Source organism: Anolis sagrei, chromosome 6, assembly GCF_037176765.1.
Source record: "Anolis sagrei isolate rAnoSag1 chromosome 6, rAnoSag1.mat, whole genome shotgun sequence".
Classification (NCBI taxonomy): Eukaryota; Metazoa; Chordata; class Lepidosauria; order Squamata; family Dactyloidae; genus Anolis; species Anolis sagrei.
Genome location: NC_090026.1, coordinates 78,023,312 through 78,046,136, shown reverse-complemented (window position 1 = coordinate 78,046,136; position 22,825 = coordinate 78,023,312). Strand labels below are relative to the sequence as shown.

Here is a 22,825-nt window from a genome sequence, read left to right as displayed (position 1 = left end):
AAAAACAACAGAAGCAACTGGAAGTTCAGTTCTAGTTTTGTGGGGAAAAACACACACCAAACCAAAAACACGTGTTTGCATACACATATTTATTTATTTATTTACTATCTTTATACCCTGCCCTTCTCAACCCCAAAGGGGACTGAAGGCAGCTCTATTCAGTGCCTTAAAACAACATACAATTAAAATAAACATTTAAATTAAAACGAATACACATTAAAACATTTAAAAAAATACATTCACTGTTAAAACCACGCCATCCACAATCGTAATCTGTGGCCATTCCAGTAGTCATTGCACATATTCCATATCCATCTATGGCACTACAATTCTCTGAAAGCTTGATCCCAAAGCTACGTTTTCACTTTGCTTCTGAAGGCCAGGAGGGAAGGGGCTAATCTAAAATCACTGAGGAGGGAGCTCCACAGCCAAGGGTCCACCACTAAGAAGGCCCTGTCTCGTCTCCACCAATCGTGCCTGTGAAGGAGACGGGATCAAGAGCAGGACCTCCCTAGAAAATCTTAATCTCCGAGATGGAGATGGAGATATGTATACTTGTAAGGAAGGCTCTGGTCTTTGCTATAAAGAAAAATAAACACTCTTGAAAGTTTTTAGGAACTTTAGTACTTCTTTTTGGAATCAAATTATTTGGTAGGGCAGAGAGATCCTGGGTGCCACTGCAGGTTGCCTGTCTCTGCTTTAATGCCACTCAGGAAGTGAGATGTTGTTCAGGGATGGTGTGTGCCTCCTTCAACTCACAGTGGTCTAATCTCATATCCAATGCATTCCCTTGCATACTGGACTATAGCAAGATCAGGCAAGATAGGAGACAACAATGATCTTCTTACACTGGGAGTGAGATGTCCACGGAGGCAGCCTGTGCTGCTCTTGCTAAGATGGTAGCAAAAGTTTTAAAAAAGTTTTGCATAAACACTAAAGTTACTTTCATGCTGCCATCATGCTGACATTGGACTTGACCCCTATTCTAATGGTGGCGTGTAACCAAAACAGGCCTATTCTACATCTTTATACAAACCAATTGGATTGGATTGCAACCTCTGCACAGCTCTAATATTAGGCTATCACCAAACTTGTAAACTTTATTTCTCTTTCTTGCTGAAACGTTTTGTTTTTTTTAAAAAAAATCTGCAAACCCGGGGCCTCTTTGTTTTAACGTGTTCTGAAACCACAAAGGATTCTCTGCATTGTCACCTATTTCTTTGCAGCGGTGTCGCAGCACGCTTGTTAACTAAACAACTTTGCCACATATTGACAGCTTGAAGTGCACTTGTTAGGACTTGTGGTTTGTGGGCCACATTTGACATTTAAAATTGTAAATAGTTTTTTTCTGTAATCATGTTGACCTAGCACAAAATATATCTGTCCATGCATTTATAAATAATTCTTCCATCTGTACATATGAGTGTATTGCTCATTGGCTGTACTTGCTGGAAGAGCCTCATAGTTGGTAGTCTGAACTGTTTTTCCCTGAGTTCTTTTTGTACCTTACTCTTCGCTTGCAAAAATTTGCATGTCAGCACAAGCAAGGCAGCCCTTCTCCCTTTAGCTCAGAATCAAAACATGCTTGGATTGTGTGTCTAGCAAACGTTTCCCAGTACCCATATGAATACAAAGATATATAATTGCATGTGACAATTATGAACTGTTTGGATCTAAATTCCAATTGTTCACCTTGATTTTCATAGTGATTTTTTCAAACTTGAAGGGTTCCCTGCTTATTTAATTGTGTAAGGTAAAGGTAAAGGTTTCCCCTTGACATTTGGTCTAGTCGAGTCCAACTCTGGAGGGTGGTGCTCATCTCAGTTTCTATGCTGAAGAGATGGCATTGTTTGTAGACAACTCTAAGGTCATGTGGCCAACTTGACTGCATGGAGTACTGTTACCTATTGATCTACTCATATTTGCGTGTTTTCGAACTGCTAGTCAGCAAATTCTGCAGTTTAGTGATTCAACCCGCTGTGCCACTGTGGCCCCCACTGGGTATTGCTAATTGGGTATAGCATTATTTATTGCATGCTGAATCAGGACACAAGCACTACGATAGGTTTATAAGCACTAGCGTGATCAGAATGGGCATAAGATTATGGGAGATGTAGTCCCCAAATGTAACTTTTCAAATTCCTGCCTGCATGTGTCCCTGAATCCATATAATGGAGGGATGGAAAAAGGCTGGATCAATGGGCTACATGAAACTTCATGACCGTTTTGCAGCCCCTGAAGATGCAACAAAAATCAGGAAATAATTGGTTGGAAAGAGAAGAAAATCACGGAAACCACCGCAAAAAATTCACCTCTTTGCCTCCCACTGCCCTTAGCCCACCTCATCTCCTACAAGCTGGGGGGAAATCTGAACTTTGGTCAAATTCCAGAACTGGAGGGAATGTGGCTTATATTCTGTTTGTTTTGGGAGTGCTGATGAGCCTTCAAGAGAGGCATATGGTGAAAAATGCACCCTTTTCATAATTACCAGTCCCATTTGGAAGACAATCATACTCGGCCACGAGTGATGGCCTATGATGATGGCCCATCCCACTACAATGTGTGTTAGTCTATGTCCTGCCCATTGTAATGGAACTTAAAAATCTCAAGTAGACAAGATGTAGATGGATCTATGAACAGAATGTTTTATCAGGTCCATGTGTGTATTTTTAGCTGTGAAAACAATTGTTGAACTGGGTTTTGAAAAAATACCACTGGAAGAATCATAGAGATGGAGAAGACTACAAGGGCCATCCTTTCCATCTCCGTCCCAGGCAGGAAAACACAATAAAAGCACTTGTAACAGATGGCGATCCACCCACTATTTAAAAACCTCCAGAGACAGACACTCCACCACATGGTTAGCATGGCATGGTTATCATGGCATGTCTTAACCTTCTCCATGCTAAACATACTCTTCATAGAGCTTGGTTTCCAGGCCTTTTGCCATTTTAGTGGCACTCCTTTGGACATATTTCAAGTTGTTTATATTCTTTTTGAATTGTGACACCCAGAACTGTATCCAGTATTCAAGATTATACCTGACCAAAGCAGAATAGGGTGACACTATTATTTCTATATATATACTCCAGGCCTGCACTTCCTGTGGCCCTCCAGGTGTTTGGAATTCAGACTCCCAGAAGCCATAGTCAACTTGTCCAATGGTCAGGAATTCTGGGAGCTGAAGTCCAAAACACACGGAGAGCTGCAGGTTATACAGGCTTGATATAGACACTGTATGTGTATTGATGCAACCTAGAATTGCATTGACTTTTTAAAACTTTTCTTCCCCTTTTTACTTTATTTCTTCATTTCTTTACGACATTTATATGCCGCCCTTGTCACCCCGAAGGGGACTCGGAGCGGCTTCCAAGGTATATATTACATACAATATATTATATTATTAGCATAGTACAATATCAGCATTAAACATTACTATATTGCACCATACCACTATATCGTAATATTATTAGTAATATTATGTGTAATATAAATATACAATTATAATATCATATTATTATTATTATTATATTGCATTACATTATAATATTATGAATTATAATCACTCATAAAGCTTACTCATAAAGCTCCAGGTACTGGAGTTGCAGCTGCTATCTTCTCTTCCAACAAAGTCTGACTCACATCCTCTCAATAGTTGTCCTGTTCCCACTCCAGACCATTTCTCTCCCACCCCCAATTCATTTTTCGCCCCATTTCCTGAAGCTCTTTGCACCACAGGGAGAAATATAGAAGCAAATATATGTGTGCACATATTTTTTGTTCTCTAGGACAAACGGCCTACCTCTAGTGTGGGAATTAGACTTGGAAAATGACACTGATGGAAAGAGTTATATGACAGTGACATTAACACAGGGGGGACCCCTGCAAACTCACCTTTTATAATATCAATTCAAAGACATCAAGTTGTTCCTTATCATTGCATTTGAAAGGGACAAAGATGCCCTGTGGCAGAAGTCAGATGCTCTGGAATTCCAGCAAAAACTCACTGCAGAACAAAGATGGCTTGGTGATGCAGAAGTAAGCAGCTGCCTAGACTGCCAAAAAGAATTTGGCTGGATGAATCGTCGACACCATTGCAGGTCAGTCCGACTTGAGAAAGGTTTGCGAGCAGTAATGTTTGGTGAAACAATGCAGCAAGCAAGATGTTAGGTATTACAATTTCCCTAGAGGCATTTGTAAATAGTGTTGATATATAGCTCTAAAATGTCCTATCAAACTTCTAAAACATCTAATATAGCCACAGCAACAGTCTATGTTATAGCCTAGAAAGGGCTTAGAGGTAAGAGATGCTTCCTTGCCATTGCCTGTCCTCAAAGGGAAAGAAGAAGAGGCAGTATCTGTTGGACAAAGGCCAGGAAACTGTTTTGTTATTCTTTTACATGGAAAGTGATATGTACATTGATGGTGCTATAGATAATGCTGTCGATCATATGACCTGAAGGTTGGCCACGAGGTGTGATTTGGCAGCTGCAGCAGCAATAATAATAATAATAATAATAATAATACTTTATTTATACTCCGCCACCATCTCCCCAAGGGACTCGGAGCGGCTTACATGAGGCCAAGCCCAACAACAACATATCAATAAAAACAACAGGGAATAAGCAAAATAAACAATACAATTAATATAACTAACACATAGACAGTAACACACAAGGATTTAAAAACTTATGGCCAGGCCAGATGTAATAGTTAAAACTTTAAAATAAATGCTGGACATGAACAGAGGGTGTATCTAGTAGGAAAGTTTTAAACAAAATGTAAAGAACACCCCAATTGGTAATTAAAGTGCTTCTCAGGATATTTGCAGGGAATTATTTCCTTTATTCAGGGAAGGCACAGTGGAACAGCCACGTTTTCAGGCTCCTCCTAAAGACTGCCAATGTGGGGGCTTGTCTGATGTCCTTAGGGAGTGAGTTCCAGAGTCTGGGGGTCACCATAGAGAAGGCCCTCTCCCTTGTCCCCACCAATCGCACCTGCGAAGGAGGTGGAAGCGAGAGCAGGGCCTCTCCAGATGATTGAAGAGATCGCGTGGGTTCGTATACAGAAATGTGGTCACGCAGGTAGGCAGGTCCCAAACCGTTCAGGGCTTTGTAGGTAAGAACCTGCACCTTGATTTGGGATCGGAAAATGAACGGCAGCCAATGAAGCTCCTTAAACAGGAGGGTTGACCTCTCATGCACATAATTGTTGTGGTATGTGTCAGAGCAGGGACCAGCCATGTTGATGAATCCAGAAATCTTCAAGGTACTACAGGTTAGCTCATAGCATACTATTAGTTTACATTCTCAGTCTAAAGTATTTTAAGAACTTGTCTTGTATTGGGTTTTATACTTCAACCCTGACTCTCACCCTATTCAATCCATAGGCGCCTATAGCTTCTATGCCATTTATAAGCAACTGTGGCCACCCGTAGTTCTTGTGGCTTCTGTGCCACCCATAAGCACAGGAAATGAAATTGAGAACATGAAAAGTTGAGGAAAAGGACAGAAAGGCAATTTGGATGGTCTGATTTTTTAAGACATCTGTGTAAATGGTCAGAATGGCAAAATATGTCACTAGCACGTAGATAAGAAAACGAGGTTAGGTCACACATCTTTTAAGGGGTATTTATTAACACACATTAGGAACTTGTGGTGTTACTCAGATTCCTGGATGTTTGAATGACCTCTGCACTAGCACATCCCAACTTTCTTACTATTTTTTCCAATAAGTGTTTATTTTGTAATTATGGTGAGCATGCAATACCATCATAAAATACCTTGTGTTGAGATGATGAAACCTTCAGATTATTTAATTAATTGAATAAAAGGTTCAAGTCAAAGGCCTTAATTAACTAAAAAGGCTTTAACTGATTCACAGACTTAAGTACGGTAAAGCTTTGTACAGTTTGTATCACCAAGCATTAGCCTGATCATAGATCCCAGTAGAATTTTTTTCAGTGGTATCAATTTGGAAGTGTGTGTGTGTTGGGCTTGCTTTATGAGTGCTATTGTGTGGAAAACAAAATAAATTATTAGTCTTTTAAAAATGTTTACATTTAATGTGAGTGCTTCTAGAGAATATATAATCTTGTAGTGATCTTACCTTATTGATGGGAGGGAAGTTTCAGATGCAGTTTCAGATGCGGTCATCTTGATCAGAGAAACAGTTTGGTTTAGTGGTTTGAGTGCTGACCTAGGACAGGAAACCAGGATTCAAATCTCTACCAAGACATGGAAACCCATTGGTTGTCTTTGTCCCTTCTGAATAACACTATGTAACATGATTCTTGTTCCTGGATTATAAATGTCATTTCCTAATGGGTTTTATGATTTAAAAAAACATGGAAAAAGTTTATTAAACTGCAAAAAACTTTGTTTTGTGGTCTACACAAAAGATTAAAAATGGTATATGAAAGGTTAAAATATCACATTGAAAGGTTAAGCATGTGATCTGCAAAAATGAAGTTTCTGGAGTATAACAACTACTTTTAAAGTAAGTACCATATATACTCGAGTATAAGAAGACCCAAATATAACCCGAGAAATGTAATTTTACTACAAAAAACTGGTAAAACTTATTGACTCAAGTATAAGCCAAGGGTGGGAAATGCAGCAATTACTGATAAGTTTCAAAAATAAAAAATAGATACCAATAAAATTACATTAATTGAGGTATCAGTAGGTTAAATGTATTCGAATATTTACCATATTTCAAAACAACAACAACAACAACAACAACAACAACAACAGTAAACTAATTCTGTAAGTGAAAAAGGAGGGTAAAAGAAAACAATATAGTATCAACAATAACTTAATAATAGTAATAATAATAATAATAATTATTATTATTATTATTATTATTATTATTATTATTATTTATGTGTACCCCACCCTATCTCCCCAGGTTTCACAGGCCTGCCTGAAATGAAGGTACTCATTTTTAGAGCCTTTATCCACGCATATTTATTGCTACTTTGAGCAGAATTTTTGTAAAACCAATAGGCTGTAATTGCCCATTCAAAGCCAGATTACTCTGAAATATTTTGTATTTCAACATAAATAACTCACAACCAAACATTCATTGCATTTCCTTGGCTACTGTGAGGAATTCAGGTGAAATCAGAGGGATAAAAAGACCGAAAGAGGGTGGCAGATGATGTTATTGCCCCTGTTAATCCAATGATCCAAACACTTTAAACTTGATAGTCTTGTTTCCACTGGAATACTTGTAGCACAAAAGAAACCACCTCTGGAAACAACTGTAGTTTAATGTGTTTTCCCCCTGCTTATCAGAATGGGAAACTAGATCTGTACATTGCCCCTGTCAAGTGAGTCTTTCTGCATGTTGAATATAATGCTTTCAAATGCTTTCATTTTCAAATTTCATAGGGAACTGTTTCTTCCATTTTTATATATGAATTTTCTAGATTGTGTGGACGCATCTTCTGCTACTACTGTTGCAACAACTATGCTATGTCAAAACAGACAGGCAAGAAAGAACGCTGCTGCCGATCTTGCTTTAAAAAAGCAAGTGACTCTGGATCAAATGTTACCCAAGAAGAACCAACATCAAGTTTGCTGGCTTCACCATTGTCCTTGGTCCATAGAGTTATAGGTAGGCCCTTTCAATACATAAACAAAATACATTTATCCTGGAAATGTCCAATGGGCTTTGGAAAACCTTCTCTTAAATGCCACCTTTGCATCTGCTCACATTGCTCAATATAGTAGGACTTCTTAGTTCACCCTGGAAGAAATACAAAATAACATTGGACGTATGCTGTGGCGACTGCTGTATGATGGGTTGCTTTTTTCATGTCAGGAGTGTCTTGAAGAACTGTAAGCTCTGGTGTGAGAGAATTGGCTGTCTGCAAGGACATTGCTCAGGGGATGCCCAGATGTTTTACCATCCTATGGGAGGCTTCTCTCATGTACCCGCATGAGAAGCTGGAGCTGACAAACAGGAAGTCACTTTGCTCCCCGGATTCGAACCCAACCTTTTGGTCAGCAGTCCTGCTGGCACAAGGGTTTTAACCCATTACGCCACTGGGGACTCCTTGTATGATGGTGACTTCCCAAAAGAACTGCCTTTATACTGCTCCTTGAAGTTATTTTTAAAATTCTTATTCAAATTATGTAATGCAATAGGCTCAATAATACGCGGACCACCAGTGGAGGCAGCTTATGCAACATACTCCATTATTATTATTATTATTATTATTATTATTATTAATAATAATAATAATAATAAATTTTATTTCTACCCTGCCATTGTCTTCCCTGAAGGGACTTGGGTGGCTAACAAAATAAACAATACATAAATCTAAAACGATAAAACCATAAAATTACAATCATGCACATACATAATTACAATACAAAACATTAAAAAAATTATAAAACACAGTCATAGCTGCGAATAATAACAGGTTGTTTCTAATTGACACATACCCAGTGCTGAAATGATGCCAACAGTAAGCCCTCAGACTAACCCTTAAAAATGTACATAAGATCAAAGGCTTATGTAAAAAGCCATGTTTTTAAACTATTTCCCAAGTATTACTATCATTCTTCCTCAAATTTCCCAGGCTCTCCTATCATTTCCGGTAGGGATGTGTGCTCTCAGATTCTTGACTGCCCAACTTGTTTAGCAAGTTGTCAGAAAACTGGTGGTGCCAGAAAGGAATGCACCTGTTACAATAACCTGTGTTTTAAAATGTGATTTTACACAGTTTTCTAATCTAATTTTAAATAACTGCTTCATTGGGAAGTTGTCCTTCCTCTCCCAGGGCTCTTGTGCCCCACTTTGTGCTGGTAATAAAGTTTTGTATTGTATTATTGTATTGAGTGCACATGTGCAGAATAATCCTTAAAATTGTTTCCTGTCCCAGCAAGGTAAATAGGGAAATGGAGTTAGATCCTCTCCTTTCCCCCTAGCAATATAGATCAGGCATGTGGGCGCTTTAGCCTCACTTTCATCCCAGAAAATCTGCTCAAGATCACTGGATTCTTACTTAAGTGTAAAGCTGCCTTGAAATCCCATTCCTGGGAGAAACGCAGAATATATATTGGATAGGTGAATGAATAATTGTCATGTTCCAGGGCTCTCCTGATATCAAGGGCTGAGGTTTATCAAACAAACACAAAATGGGCCAAGACCACATTTCCTTGAATGGAAAACTAAAAGCCTTAAGTCTTTCAAAGATCAAGATGCAGAGAATACTACAGAGCCAGGTCAGGAGCAATAAATAAACAGTAACCAAGTTTGGACTCCAGTAGTCAGGTGCCAGGAATTTACTTATCAGATTTCATAAAATAAGTCCAAGGGTACACACCGAAATTCAAGTCCATGAATCAAGTCAGGAGGTCAGGCCAGAAATTAGAGACCAGAACAGGATTACAAGGCTCAAGGACAGAGTCCAGGATTCAGGATCCAACAAGAACAAGGTCAGGGCCCTAAATTCTAACCCGGGGCAGTACAGCCAAGATCCAAGACATGATTATGAAGGTACAACATTATCTGCTACCCAAGAGCTATCTCTTCCAGACCCCTTTTATCCAGAAATCTTAGCTACTGTTCATTTGAGCAAGCCTTTACAGATCATCACAGAAGCCTGTGAGGCTTTCCTTGGAGAAGAGATCAGATCCACCGTTTCCTAGCCCCAGTAACAGCCGAACCATACCACGCAACTATTGTCCATGACACCAATCCATAAATCCCTTCTCACAGCCGCGGTAAAATCCAGAGAAGTAGTGTGCTGCAGCCAAAAAAAAAAAGGGGGGGGGGGCGAGGAAGAAACTTCTGGTAGCTTGCGGACTGACTGATTTGTTTTGATAGTTGTGAACCATGAGTGCAGAGGTTGCATGGAGATAAGGTGCCCTCTTTGGGAAAGTCCCAGTTAGATTCATGAGTGTGTGGAAACTGATGCTTGATAATGTGTCGTTTTTTATGTAGGATAGATTCTGGTTCATCAACATTCAGGTCATATTACATCTGATATTCTTTAAAGTGTCAGAAGAGAGCCAGAATAATGTAGTGGTTTGAGGGTTGCACTATAACTCTGAAGACCAAGAATTAAATCCCTGCTCACCCATGAAAACCCACAAGGTGATCTTCGACAGGTCACACTCTCTCAGCCTAAGAGAAAAGCAAAGGCAACCCCCCTCTGAACAATTCTTGCCAAGAAAACCCCATTATAGGTTTGCCCTTAAGGTCACTGTAAGTCATAAATGACTTGAAGGCACATAACAAACAAACAAAAGTAAAACAAGGCAACTTTCTTGCTTAAATGCAGTCCACTAAAGTGTTCCATACCTGTACGTTCCATAGATGTGAACCAAGGGTGACTCTCTAAATGTTCTTTGTTTAACACTCCCAACATTTTCCCTTTTGATATGCTGGCTAGGAATAAATGGGAGGTACAGTCTGAAAAAATCTGGAGTCTTGCATTTTGTCAATTCCTGTGGAAAACCTATGTGGTTTTGTACATTCGGGTCCCTTCCCTTTCCTTTGAGACTTTAGTGATGTAGCTTGTATATAGTTGATCTTCATGTGCATAAAAACTTTTAGAATCTCTAAATTCTCATTCATATGTATGCTTCATTCAAAGACAGGCTGTATCGCAGGAATTGTAGAAATAAGTAGAGGGCAGAGGGAGACAGTTGGAAGCTAGAAATAAAGTATATAATCTTCCAGTTCCCAAAAGGATTTCTGCCTCATGGAATGATGTAATGTTTCCTAAATGCTTTGTGATGGTATAACAAATGCTTAATTTTTTAAAAAGTTATTCCTTTTGTGCACCTGATGGCAAACCTTTGGAATACCCAAAGATTAGTATAAGAGGAATCTGTCTGAGTTCAGGCCACACTATGTATGTTCAGTGGAAAGATCCTTTGTCTTGTATACACTATTATAACTTCATTTTGCATCTTCTTTTTTTCTGGCACAGTTACAAGTGAAGCCTCTAAACCCACAGACGATGCAGTGTTTGATATAATCACAGATGAGGAAGTGGGCCAAATACAGGAGAGCGACAACAAAAGCCAAACTGAAGAAGCATCTCTGGACCGTAGCATTACTGATCTGTGAGTACATTGTTCACAGATAGAATTAGAATCACAAATCTTTCACACACTAATTTCTCTGGTGTCAAACTTATGTACAGTTAACCCACTGCATTGGCTGGATTTTTAGGCGCAGGACACCTGTGAATGTGAAAAACTGCAAATAAAAAATCACCCGAGAAAACATTTCTCTAGAAGTCTCCTGGACCTCCAGCACAACTCTATGGTCCACTTTGGCTAAAGGTTGACCATAGAATTGCTCTACTCTGCTTAGAGATTTCTCAAGATATCTTCTCTGTAGGAATCTCTAGGTCCTCTAGTACAGCTCTGTGGTCAAATTTTGCCAGAAATTGGCCAAAGAATCACACTTGTGGACCTAGAGATTCCTAGAAATAATATTTTAATCAAATCCGTGGATAATCAAATCCACAAAAGTAAGCCCTGCAAACGTGAAAGGTCAACTCTATAGTTGTAGCAGATGCTTCCTTCTCTAACCTGGTGCCTTCTAGGCATGTGGATTGGCATCTCCCGTAATCCCTAATCATCATAGTCATGGGATCCCTGTGTACCAGGCTAGAGAGAACTATTCTAAAAGAACATCAGGATATTGAAACATTATGAGGCTCACAGTAGGATCTCTTATTTTGCCCACACGTTGATTCTTTGTTGTTGTTGTTGTTGTTGTTGTGAAGGGTCATTCCCCACGCACACCTTCCTGCCACCAGCCAGATTGAAAATGGGAAGTGAAACAAAGTAACTGCTTTAAAGTGGAGGAATGGGAGATATTTTTAGGAAAGAATTGGGGGTGGAGGAATTTATGTTCCCATTCCACCTCCCAGTCTATTTATGTACATTCTGCCCCCTACATTTTCTGTTATGCTAATAGGCTCCGGCAGCAGGAATTTGTTGGAGTGAATATAATTTTTTTAAATAAGAATTTGAATGAGAAAAAAAAGAAAGGAAATCAAGTTTTTTTCCTGGCCATTTGGGATGAAATAGATATGTATGCATACTGTCCTCAAAAAAAGTTAGGGCAGTGCTACTTCTTTCTTTTAATTGTTAATTCATTGATTCTCTTCATCAAAGAATATAGAAGTCAACACATGGAACAATTCATTTTGTCCATCGCCATTTGGATTAAAATGATCAACACATTTGGTGCCTCAAATGTTCAGCCTGTTTCTCTGTATATTTGACCCGCTGATTCCAAAAATGGTACTAGTTTTGCCCCAACGGCTCTAGTTTTTGAGATACAGAACATACGCAATATGCTAGCCTTTATCTGCTTGCCCATAAAAAATCATGATAACCATATCTAAAAATCTAGAGCTTATGCGGTCTATGCAGAGCAATTTTTTGAATCATCCTGGAATAACCACAGCAACAGGTCTAAAAACCAAAACAGCAAGAATTTTCTTTTGGTTGGGCTGTGTCATGAAACAAAGGAAGAGACTCTTTGTTTGGTTTTGACTCAGTCTTTTGAAGCTAGGATGCCTGTCTTCAGGCATCTCCTTCTTTACCTTAAGATAGCTATCAGCTAGCCTTGTGCAAGTGCCCCACCAACTGAGATGCGGTCATCTTAATTATAAAATGCTCTCTTGGAAAGTATAACCAAGTCCCTATGCTGTCCTCTTTCTCCAGACAAAAATAATTATGTTTTTCTAAGGCTTAGGGTGTTTTTCTACATTGTTGTGCTGGCTATGATTCATTGCTTTTTTAATGAAAGGTGGTTTGAAAACCAAATTGTATTCCTCCTTCTCAATTTTACTGTAAACTTTCCTGGAAATTTGTATCTATATTGTGTGTTTGTGTGTGTGCCAACGTATGTATGTATATTTGTACTACAAAGTTTCCCATATGGCTTGATGGAACTGGACCAAACTTGGCACATATAGTTTTTATTATCCAACCTAAAATAATTTGGTGTTTGAATAAAAAAAATCCTGTTTTGGGGAGAGCCCCCCCCCCCCAAATAAAAATAAAATGTATATAGCACTCAGATTCAACCACTAGGGGGAAGTGTATAGATAGAAAGGATTAGCCACTTGCAGACAAAATGCAGTATAAGGTCTCCCATGAGACAGCCCTGACAGCCACAGTCGAGACATGTACCCCATAAGGAAGTAAGCAATTTAATAAAGATTTGTGTTTTGAAAGGGTTGTGTGTGTGTGTGTGTGTGTGCCTGCGCCTTGCTCCGAGGCTGACAGACTATGACTCCTAGGCAGACTGTTCAGCCAACTGCCTGCCTGACTGCTGTGGTAACCATGCTGAACGTGGTTGAAAGCTGAAGTCTACTTTAGTTTGTGGAGACAGGAAAACATCACCTTGAAGCATTTTTCAGGCAGAAATTAATAGAAAATTTATGGGTAGGCCTTAATAGTTTGGCCATATGTAGTGATTATCAAATATTGTTCTTCTTTGACTTCTTTATTGGAGTATCTGATGAGCCAACGCTTCATACTTGAAATAGAAGACATAAGGCAGGATGCAACACTGGACTTCTGCTACCAGACCAACAGAATCCTCTCCCCATCTACTCAAAGTCTGGGGAACCCTCTGAAGCCATTTTCCTGGCAGTTGTGTAGGCTTTGGGTAGAAGGGGAAGGGAGCAAAATTCTGTTACAGCTCATGTTGGCTTTAGATCCCTGTCAATATGTTTTCACATCCACTCCTACTTATGGTGATGTCTTGGGAAGATTTATTCAAAGGAGGCTTGTCATTGCTTCATCTAAGGCTAAGAGTTTTTGACTTGCCTAATGTTGGTTAGTGGGTTTAGGCGGCTGAGCTGTTATCTAAACCTTGGTCTCCTGGTTATAGTAGTATCTAGTTAGATCACAACTCCATGTCAGTCTATTCAGGTCCATAGGTATATATGATAATCATGTATGACATAAACATCCCTTTGCCCTAGATTTCTGAAAGTTATTGCTAACTTTCAGAGTGCTGGTTTTAATCTATAAATCCCTATACGGTTCCAGCCCAGTTTACCTGTCCGAATGTATTCTCCCGTATGAACCATCAAGGACATTAAGATCTTCAGGAGAGGCCCTGGTCTTGGTCCCACCACCTTCGCAAGTGTGTTTGGTGGGAACGAGAGACAGGGCCTTCTTTGTGGTGGCCCCTCAACTATGGAACTCTCTCCCGAGCGAGATTAGATCTGCCCCTCCCTCTTGTCCTTCAGGAGGCTAGTGAAATCCTGGTTATGGAATGAAGCATTCCGAGAATAATGGCTGAGACTGGTTACAGACCAAAGTGAGTGACCACATATGCAAACTGAGTTGAACATGATTTTACCTTGGCGATTTGGTATATATGTATTTCACCTATATGTATTTTAATCTTGTATTGTTGTATGATGTTTTAACTTGTGTTAATAGCACTGAATCCTTGCTGTAAGCCGGTCTGAGTCCCTCTATGGAGGTGAGAAGATCGGAATAGAAAAGTTTTAAATAAATAAATAAACAATAAACTGAACTAGAAAACATTGCAGCAATAGTATAAATATTAGTCAGAGTAAGGCAGCATTGCATGTTTTCTTGGAAGAATGAACTTAGATATATAAACAAGAGGATCATGAACTTAGCTGAATGAATGAGAGAGAAATGATTTGCTTTTTTTGTGCCTGAATATTCAAAGTTTAATGTCTTTTTTAATTATACTGCTATAAAAGGCAAGTTAAAACATTTTTGCAAACTCTTTATCTATAAAGAGTTATAGATAGTCCTCCCTTGGAAGGTTATTTGTACCATCTCCATTCTGAGAATACATGTCCATGAACTGCCAGGCCTGAACTCTGTAACACTGCTGTATAAGTGAGTGGAAATCAGTCTTTTCTCAGACTTCTATAGCATTAGACATAGCCTACAATAAAGTTTTGTAGAAATTCCTTGCAGAGAAGGAACTTCTATCATTCTTATAAACTAAAGATATCTTGAGAAGATGCAAACACATGTCTTCAAATTACCTTCTACAAGCACATGGCATTTACTTTCGAGAGCAATCAGGGTGCCTAGAAATAAACAGTGCTGAAGACATTGACGAATACTGTCCAAGATGCTCTTACAATTGATACATGCTTGTTTCCTCCATGTTATGTGTGTCAGTACAGGTTTTTGAGATATCCTCTTCAGTTGTTTGTCCTTGCTTTGTGATCTGTTGTTTAATGCATCCAAATTTTTTAAGAATTTTTGCCAAGTTCTTCCGAAACTTCACACCAATAAAGAAATAGAGAATAGGATTAAGACAACCGTGGAAATAGGCAATTGCTTCGGTTATGACCAAGCCGTAGTCAAAACTGAAATCCATAGCAACACGCTGGTCCACAACACGGATGATTTTCAAAATGTTGTAGGGGGTCTGCGTCAGAATGAATGTCACCACAATCGCAAATATTATTTGCAAGGATTTGTGTTTGTGGAAGCCCCTTGCTTTGAATAAAGTGTTCGCAATGATAGAGTAGAAAACAACCATGACCACTATGGGAAGGAAGAATCCAAGAGCCATCTGTATTATTTCTGTGAACTTGTGTGTGTCTTCTGAAGGATAACTTGAGTGACATACCTTTTTGCCATAAGAGGCTTCAGTACTAAATATAAATTGCGGCATAGCAAATGCCAGAGAAATCACCCAAACTAAAATGCAGGCTGTAGTACCCCAGATTCTTCTTTTGGCTTGGCTGACATGAGCTTTAGTAGCTTGGACAACCGCAAAATACCTGTCAATCGTTATGCAAGTAAGGGTGAGCATGGACCCATACAGATTCATTGCGTACAGGCCTCTGATGAGTTTACATGGTAAAGTGTGAAAGATCCATTCGTCAGCTGCCATATAAGCCCAGAATGGCAGTGTACAAAGAAAGCACAGGTCAGCAATAGCCAAGCTCACTAAAAAGATGTCACTTAGCACCTTCACTTTCTCATAGAAAATCAGAACTATAAGAACCAAAGAGTTCCCTGATATCCCAATGATACATGTAACTGAATACATGCAAACTAAGAAGATTTTGTTAAACTGTAGGAACATTTCACGTTTGTTCTTGTCCTGCTCAGCTGTCATGCTGAGATATTCATAATAATCCTCATCCTCGGTCTCCATGAGCTTCCTTTCTTCAATACCTGCAATCACATACATTTGAAAATTACCTTACATTTGTTAAGTTTCTCATATAGTTGTAAATCAAATTCTAGCAATCCCCACTTGGTGTCACCTTCTTGCCATTATGGGGTAGGTGCCAAACAATGTTGTGAAATATTCTCACATTGGACTTTATTGGGTTTTTATTTTGCCCCAAACCATAGTTCCTTTCAATCCCTTTTAAGGACAAAAGTAATAAAAAGTCACTTTTTCTGTTTCTGAATCATATCACTGGATATTAAACATGATAACAGTCAACAAACCTTTGAGAGTATTGCGCCTTGAAAAATGGGAGCTGTACTTCACGAGCTAACTCCACAGTCCTTTAGATTTTTCAAGAGTTGATGTCTTCTGGACCCTGAAAGAAAGTAGTGCCTTTCAAACTGGGGCCCCTTCCACACAGCTGTATAAAATCCACATTGAACTGAATTGTATGACAGTGTGGACTCAGATAATCCAGTTCAAAGCAGATATTGTGGAGTATCTGTCTTGATATTCTGGGGCAGCAGCCAAAGTTATATGGTTGTGTGGAAGGGCCCTGAGTTGCAATCTGAAGTCTTAGGCTCCTTCTACACTGTCATATAAAATCCAGATTATCTGCTTTGGCACTGTAGACTTACATAATCCAATTCAAAGCAGATAAAGTGGATTATCTGATTTGATAATCTGGATTTTATGGTAGTGTAGAAGGGGCCTTAGAGAGCAGGGATGAGGAACGTGTGACCCTCCAGCTGTTATTGGACTGCATCTTCCATCATCTCCTTGCTGGTGCTGGTTAGCACCAATGGGAGATGCAGTCTAGCAACACCTGGGGACACATGCATTTTCTTCTTGAGCAATGTCTGAGTTAGCCCTTTTACCAAAATAGTTTCACACCATTATTATTTTCATACAATGGTAATGAGTCTTCAATCATCATTTTCGATGAAGGCTCCTTCGACACTGCCATATAAAATCCAGACTATCTGATTTGAACTGGATTATATGATAGTGTAGACTCATATCATCCAGTTCAAAGCAGATAAGAGGTTAAACCCTCCAGATGTACACTCTAAACTGTCTGTCCCTTCTCCCCTTCCAGTCTTCTTAGTGGGAATTTTTCACTAAAGGAAAAAAAATGTTTGACTTACCTTTGGATGGAAGCTGATGCTCATGCAAAAGACTGTAATGTTCCTTTGTGGGATTAATATAACTCAAAAACCACTGGACGAATTGACACCAACTTTGACCATAATACACCTATCAGGCCAACAAGTGACCATCACTCATAAAAACACTGAAAAACACAGCAGAAGGGACTTAAAAGCAAAAAGACGCTGCAGTACATGCACAAAAACAACTCGCCCTGGCAAACAAAACATGATAGCATATCCACACACTCTTTCAGACTACAGCTCCTAGCATCCCCTAGACCAGGCCCTTTAGGAGAGGAGGATGACCCAAACGCACTGCTTCCAAGCTGCAAACTTTCTTCTTCTTGGATCTCTTTGAGAACATCCCAGTTCCTGCATATTTCCAATTTCCTATTCCTGGACTGCAACTCTCAACAATCCTCCAGACAGATAGATTAGATAGCGGTAGGTAGGTAGGTAGGTAGGTAGGTAGGTAGATTGATCAGGAGGACTGCTGGGAGTTACAGTCTTCTAAGTGGCTCCCAATTAGTTTGATTCTTTTTATTTGCATTCTTCAGTATTTGTGATAATTTGTCCATATTCATATATTTAGTCAACGAATTTACAGAAGGAAAACTCAATTCAAAACTGTCCCTCTGCGGATTGAACCGGAAGAAATCTAAACCCCTTTTCTTTTTCCCCTTATCCTTCCACATCCCTCTCCTTTACCCCCCTCTCTCTATCCCAATCTATTCACCCTCTCCTCAAACACTGCTCCTCTAATTCTTTCCTAGTTTCCTACTTTTCTCTCCCCAACCTTATTGTTCCCCCTCTTTCATTGTAATTTGAAAATAGTAGACAATAAAGATGATTAATAAAAAAAAAGAGAAGGAAGGAAGGAGAGAATGAAAGAAAAAAAAAAGAAGGAAGGAAGGAAGGGGGGAGGGAAGGAAGTGAGAAAGAAAGGAGGAGAGAAACCAGGAGGAAAGGTTGGCCACAGCAGTGCATGGCGGGTACAGCTAGTGTGTCTGTATGTATTATGTATGTGTATGTCTATCTATCTATCTCTTATATATGTCTTAGCCCCACTTCAGGTTTGAAGTGACTTGAAGGCATGCAACAAATACAACAACAACAAGTAAACAAACTTGGGGGGGGGGGGAACCTGCAAACCAAATAGCAGGAGAAAAAAAAACATCTGGGTATGTTTATTTCAAGGCATCTCCCCTCCATCATTGCCATTGTCCCTTCTTTGTCTCCCTTTCAATGTGGGGCATAAAGTAGGCAGTCACTGTGGGGGTAACTGTCTGCAAAGGGTGGCTTGCACAGCCCTCCACAGAAGCAGCCAGGTCCAAATGCCTGGATCTCTAGGGTCCCTCCTCAAACCAGGCATTGGGGGCAGGACTCTGGAAAACAGATGGTACTGCTGCCCCAGCTGTCCAGAGCAAGGCTTTTAGGGGCTGTCCAACTCTGAAAAGCAGTATTGCTGTTGTTTTTCTGCTATGAACATGCTGCAGCAGAAAAACAACAAGAGCATCTTTACAGAACTTGCCATGACTCAGCTCTGGAAAAGTGGATTGAACACTTTTCAGCTGCAGCATTTGACATAGTCAAAAAGCAACCTTCTCCAGAATGTCAGCAGGGAGGCCTCCTATGAAGAGCAATTCACCAAATCTCATGCTGTACCATCTCAAGCAGTCATCTTGCTCTTTCTGGTGTCAAGGCTAGTCACACATTGCTCACAGTGCCAAATTATAGACAGTGTGAAAGACAACTTCATAAGTTAATAAACTCTCTTTCATTAGGCGTTTTTAAGCAAAGGCTATATGGTTATATCTTGGGAATAGTATAAGACAGTTGGCCCTCTGTATCCATATATTCAAGTATCCATGGTTTAAAAACATTCCACCCACCCAAAATCCAAAAGGCAAACATGGATTTTGCTATTTTATATAAGGGATAGTATTTTACTAAGTCTTCGTATATAATGGCATTTGAGTATTTGTGAATTTTGGTAAATTTTAGGGTTGAAATCAAAACCCAGCAGATACCAAGGACCCACTGTACTGGATTTCCTCCATTAATAGCATTTGGACTTGACTACCCTTGAGGCAGTGGCCACTGGTTGCTTCTATGTCACTGTGGCAGTTAATCTACTCTAGGTTTTATACCAAACTATTAACAGAGCTATACAAAGTTCTAAAAATTAGTTCTGAGCCTTGAATTTCTCCAAAATTTGCACTAAAATCTAGAGCTGATTCACTGTTCTAGTGATACGGAAGCAACCATCACTACTTTGAGATACTTTCTAGCCAAGGAACTATACTAGGCTTTGTTGATCCATTTTTTCCATTGAAATTATTTTGATCATGTCACCTGCATCACTACTCAAAATTTAAAAGGGTTTGAAGATTAATGACAGTAGTGAGAGACATAGTCATAGCAGGATGAGAGGTAAACTTTTTTCTGTATCATAGAACAGAGAAATAAGTGAGAAAACGGCACTTCATTGGAAATGCCTTTGTAAAAGGAAAGATCATGCTTCTTTGAAAGCTGTATCAGAATCATGAAAGGTAGAATATAAAGGATGTTGTTCTGCTGAAAAATTAAATGCATCCTTCTTTCAATCAAATTGATTTTTCAACACTTGTCCTTTTGAAAAGTTGATTATTTTTTTAATCGGAGACATCTATTATAATATAGGTTTGCAGAAATAAGAGATTGTCCCTTACCTTTCCTTGGTAAAGTGTTGTCTGCTCAGTGTCAAACACAACTTGGTGATTGCGTTATTGGTGCTGAAGCATATTTATGAGAGTTATCAATGGTTTCCTGTTGCTGATGAAGCACATACCCACAGAACCCCTTCTACGACAGGATTCTTAAGTAGAGCAGGGCAACTCTGAAAACCTCTCTCTCTGTTAAACTCTGTATACATATACCTCCTTGTGCATACACAAAATAATATTCCAAATATGACAAATGCAGATACCTAATAATTGCATCAATATAAAATAGCTAGATTGCAAATAAAATAGAAATGCAAGGTTTGTTTAAATTAAAAAGATCATGTTGAGTTCCAGTGGCAACTTATCCAACACTAATCTTGGGAAAACAAGAGGCATTTTGAGAAAGAGGACCACAGTTGAATAAAAGTTCTTTTTGGTAACCTGAGTCACCTGGGTATGGAGTGGAGGCAAGCCATTCTTGTCACATGCAGCGGCTGTGGGATGTTCGTCTTCTTGACAGAACACCTAGTAGTAACAACAACAAAACTTTATTTATATTCCGCCCTTCTCACCCCAAAGGGTACTCAGGGCAGATCGCAGTATACATACACGGCAAATGTTCAATGTATAGACAATACACAGACAGAACAGAAAGAGGTGCCATGGAAGGTTGGGCTCAAGTCCAAGGGGTGCTGTTGCTCCATCCTCTATGACGAAGAGCTGTCAGGACTTCCTCCTTCCTTTTGGTCGCCCAACATTTTCTGATCTTCTTTCTATATGGCGTCGTAAAATACCTAACAACATTGAAGTCATTCAAGGCCAAAAGTGGGTTGAGGAGTCCGGCCTCCTTGAACCAGAAACCTTTTTCGGGAAGATCATACTTTGCCCACTTGAGAAGAAACGCAGTACCTAATTTCTCGAATCACAGCTAAAGCTGATTCTGAATTGCTTAGATAAACAATGAGCTAGGCTGACAGTTGGCAGCTCACATCAACCCGGGGATTTGAGCTTGCAACCTTTTGGTTGATAGATCTTATAATTGCTGATGATTTACCAGCTGTGCTAAACATCTGCAACAAATACAAACTGCTCACTTTAATGAAAGAGAGGATCCAGCAACTCAAGATCCAGATCGAGACACTTAAGGATATTAGGAATTCGAGTTTTTCTTAGCTACAGCTTGGCAGATTATTCTAGATACGCAACCACATCATTTCAGGGAGGCTTCTCTCAGGCTGGATCTATACTGCGATACAATCCAATTTCCAAATCTATATTATTTGCTTTGCACTGGATTATATGAGTCTACACTGCCATATAATTGAGTTCAAAGCAGATAATCTGCATTCAGGAACAAGATTATATGGCAGCGTAGATTGGGTCTCAGTTGGGGTAAAGTTCCAGCCTCTATCTCTGCACTCCACCGGTGATCGTTCGCCACAGTCATGGCAATGGGATCACAAGGAGCATGGCTTGCAGACATTTGTGGTTATTCCCTGAGCTTGCTTTAATCCAAGGAGCTCATTTTTGCTGGTCCAAAGTTATTTAGAACAGTGATCAGCATCCCCCCGCTGCAGCAGATAACTCAAAGGAGAGCATTGCAAACTGTCATATCCATCCCAGAGATCCCCCAGATAACATGCATATTCACTTCATCCGGAAGACTTCTTATACCCCTCCAATATTATTTTGTGGCTCATTATCCATGTAATATTTGCATTAGGAACAATTTGCATTAGGGATAAAATCAACCTCTGTACATGGCATTCATTGACCTTGGAAAGGCATTTGACACAGTGTATTGCAGTGCTCTCTGGACCATCCTCCAAAAAATTGGGTGCCCTAACAAATTTGTGAACATCCTACAGCTCCGACATGATGCCAACAGTCTTGGACAGCAGTGGCTCCCAAAATGACCCATTTAAAGTGGAATCAAGTGTCAAACAGGGATGTGTTATTGCCCCATCCTTATTTTCCATCTTCATTGCTATGATACTTTATCTTGCTGATGGGAAGCTTTCCACTGGAGTGGAAGTCATCTATCAGACAGATGGCAAGCTATTTAACCTCAGCAGACAGAAAGCCAAAACCAAGGTTACAACAACATCTGTTATAGAACTCCAATATGCTGATGATAACATTGTCTGTGCGCATTCAGAAGACCTACACATCACACTAAACACTTTCACAGAAGCATATGGGAAGCTCAGCCTGTTATTGAACATTGAGAAAACCAAAGTGCTCTTCCAGCAGTCACCAGCCAATCCCTCTCTAATGCCAGAAATACAGTTTAATGATGTAACATTAGAAAATGTTGACCATTTCCGCTACCTTGGCAACCACCTCTCCACAAAAGTAAACATTGACACTGAAATACAACACCTCCTGAGCTGCGAGTGCAGTATTTTTCTGAACGAAACACAGTGTGTTTGAGGACCAGGACACCCATAGTGATACCAAGGGCTTGTTTATAAAACTATTGTCCTCCCAACCCTGCTATACGCTTGCGAGACGTGGACTATCTACAGATGTCACATGCAACCCTTGGAACGATTCCATCAACGTTGCCTTCGAAAAATCCTGCAAATCTCTTGGGAATACAAGTGGACAAATGCCAGCTTGCTGGAAGAAGCAAAGACCACCAGTATTGAAGCGATTGTCCTCCGCCATCAACTCTGCTGGACCAGCCACATTGTCCAGATGCCCAACCACTGTCTCCCAAAGCAATTGCTCTACTTTGAACTCAAAAACAGAAAACGGAATGTTGGTGGACAAGAAAAGAGAATG

General features: G+C 39.7%; 2 protein-coding genes across 3 annotated transcripts in view; one reads left to right on the top strand and one right to left on the bottom strand.

The window, feature by feature from the left end:
• The window catches only part of FYCO1 (FYVE and coiled-coil domain autophagy adaptor 1), an 81,060-nt gene that overhangs the window by 42,349 nt on the left and 15,886 nt on the right, over positions 1 to 22,825 (top strand). For both annotated transcript variants that reach the window (XM_060781796.2, XM_060781794.2), the window contains exons 12-14: positions 3,951 to 4,100; positions 7,433 to 7,620; positions 10,952 to 11,087. In XM_060781796.2, the coding sequence (XP_060637779.2) occupies positions 3,951 to 4,100; positions 7,433 to 7,620; positions 10,952 to 11,087 (474 nt within the window). The remainder of the gene's footprint in view (positions 1 to 3,950; positions 4,101 to 7,432; positions 7,621 to 10,951; positions 11,088 to 22,825) is intronic.
• On the bottom strand, positions 15,127 to 20,113 carry CXCR6 (C-X-C motif chemokine receptor 6). The gene is made up of 3 exons (XM_067470208.1): positions 20,045 to 20,113; positions 16,464 to 16,558; positions 15,127 to 16,181 (listed from the first exon to the last, which is right to left on the bottom strand). The coding sequence occupies exon 3, from the start codon at positions 16,159 to 16,161 to the stop codon at positions 15,127 to 15,129; it is 1,035 nt and encodes a 344-aa protein (XP_067326309.1). The 5' UTR covers positions 16,162 to 16,181; positions 16,464 to 16,558; positions 20,045 to 20,113.

Bases quoted from the DNA above. Each gene is read 5' to 3' on its own strand.
- CXCR6 (XM_067470208.1), bottom strand. From the start codon at position 16,161: ATGGAGACCGAGGATGAGGATTATTATGAATATCTCAGCATGACAGCT.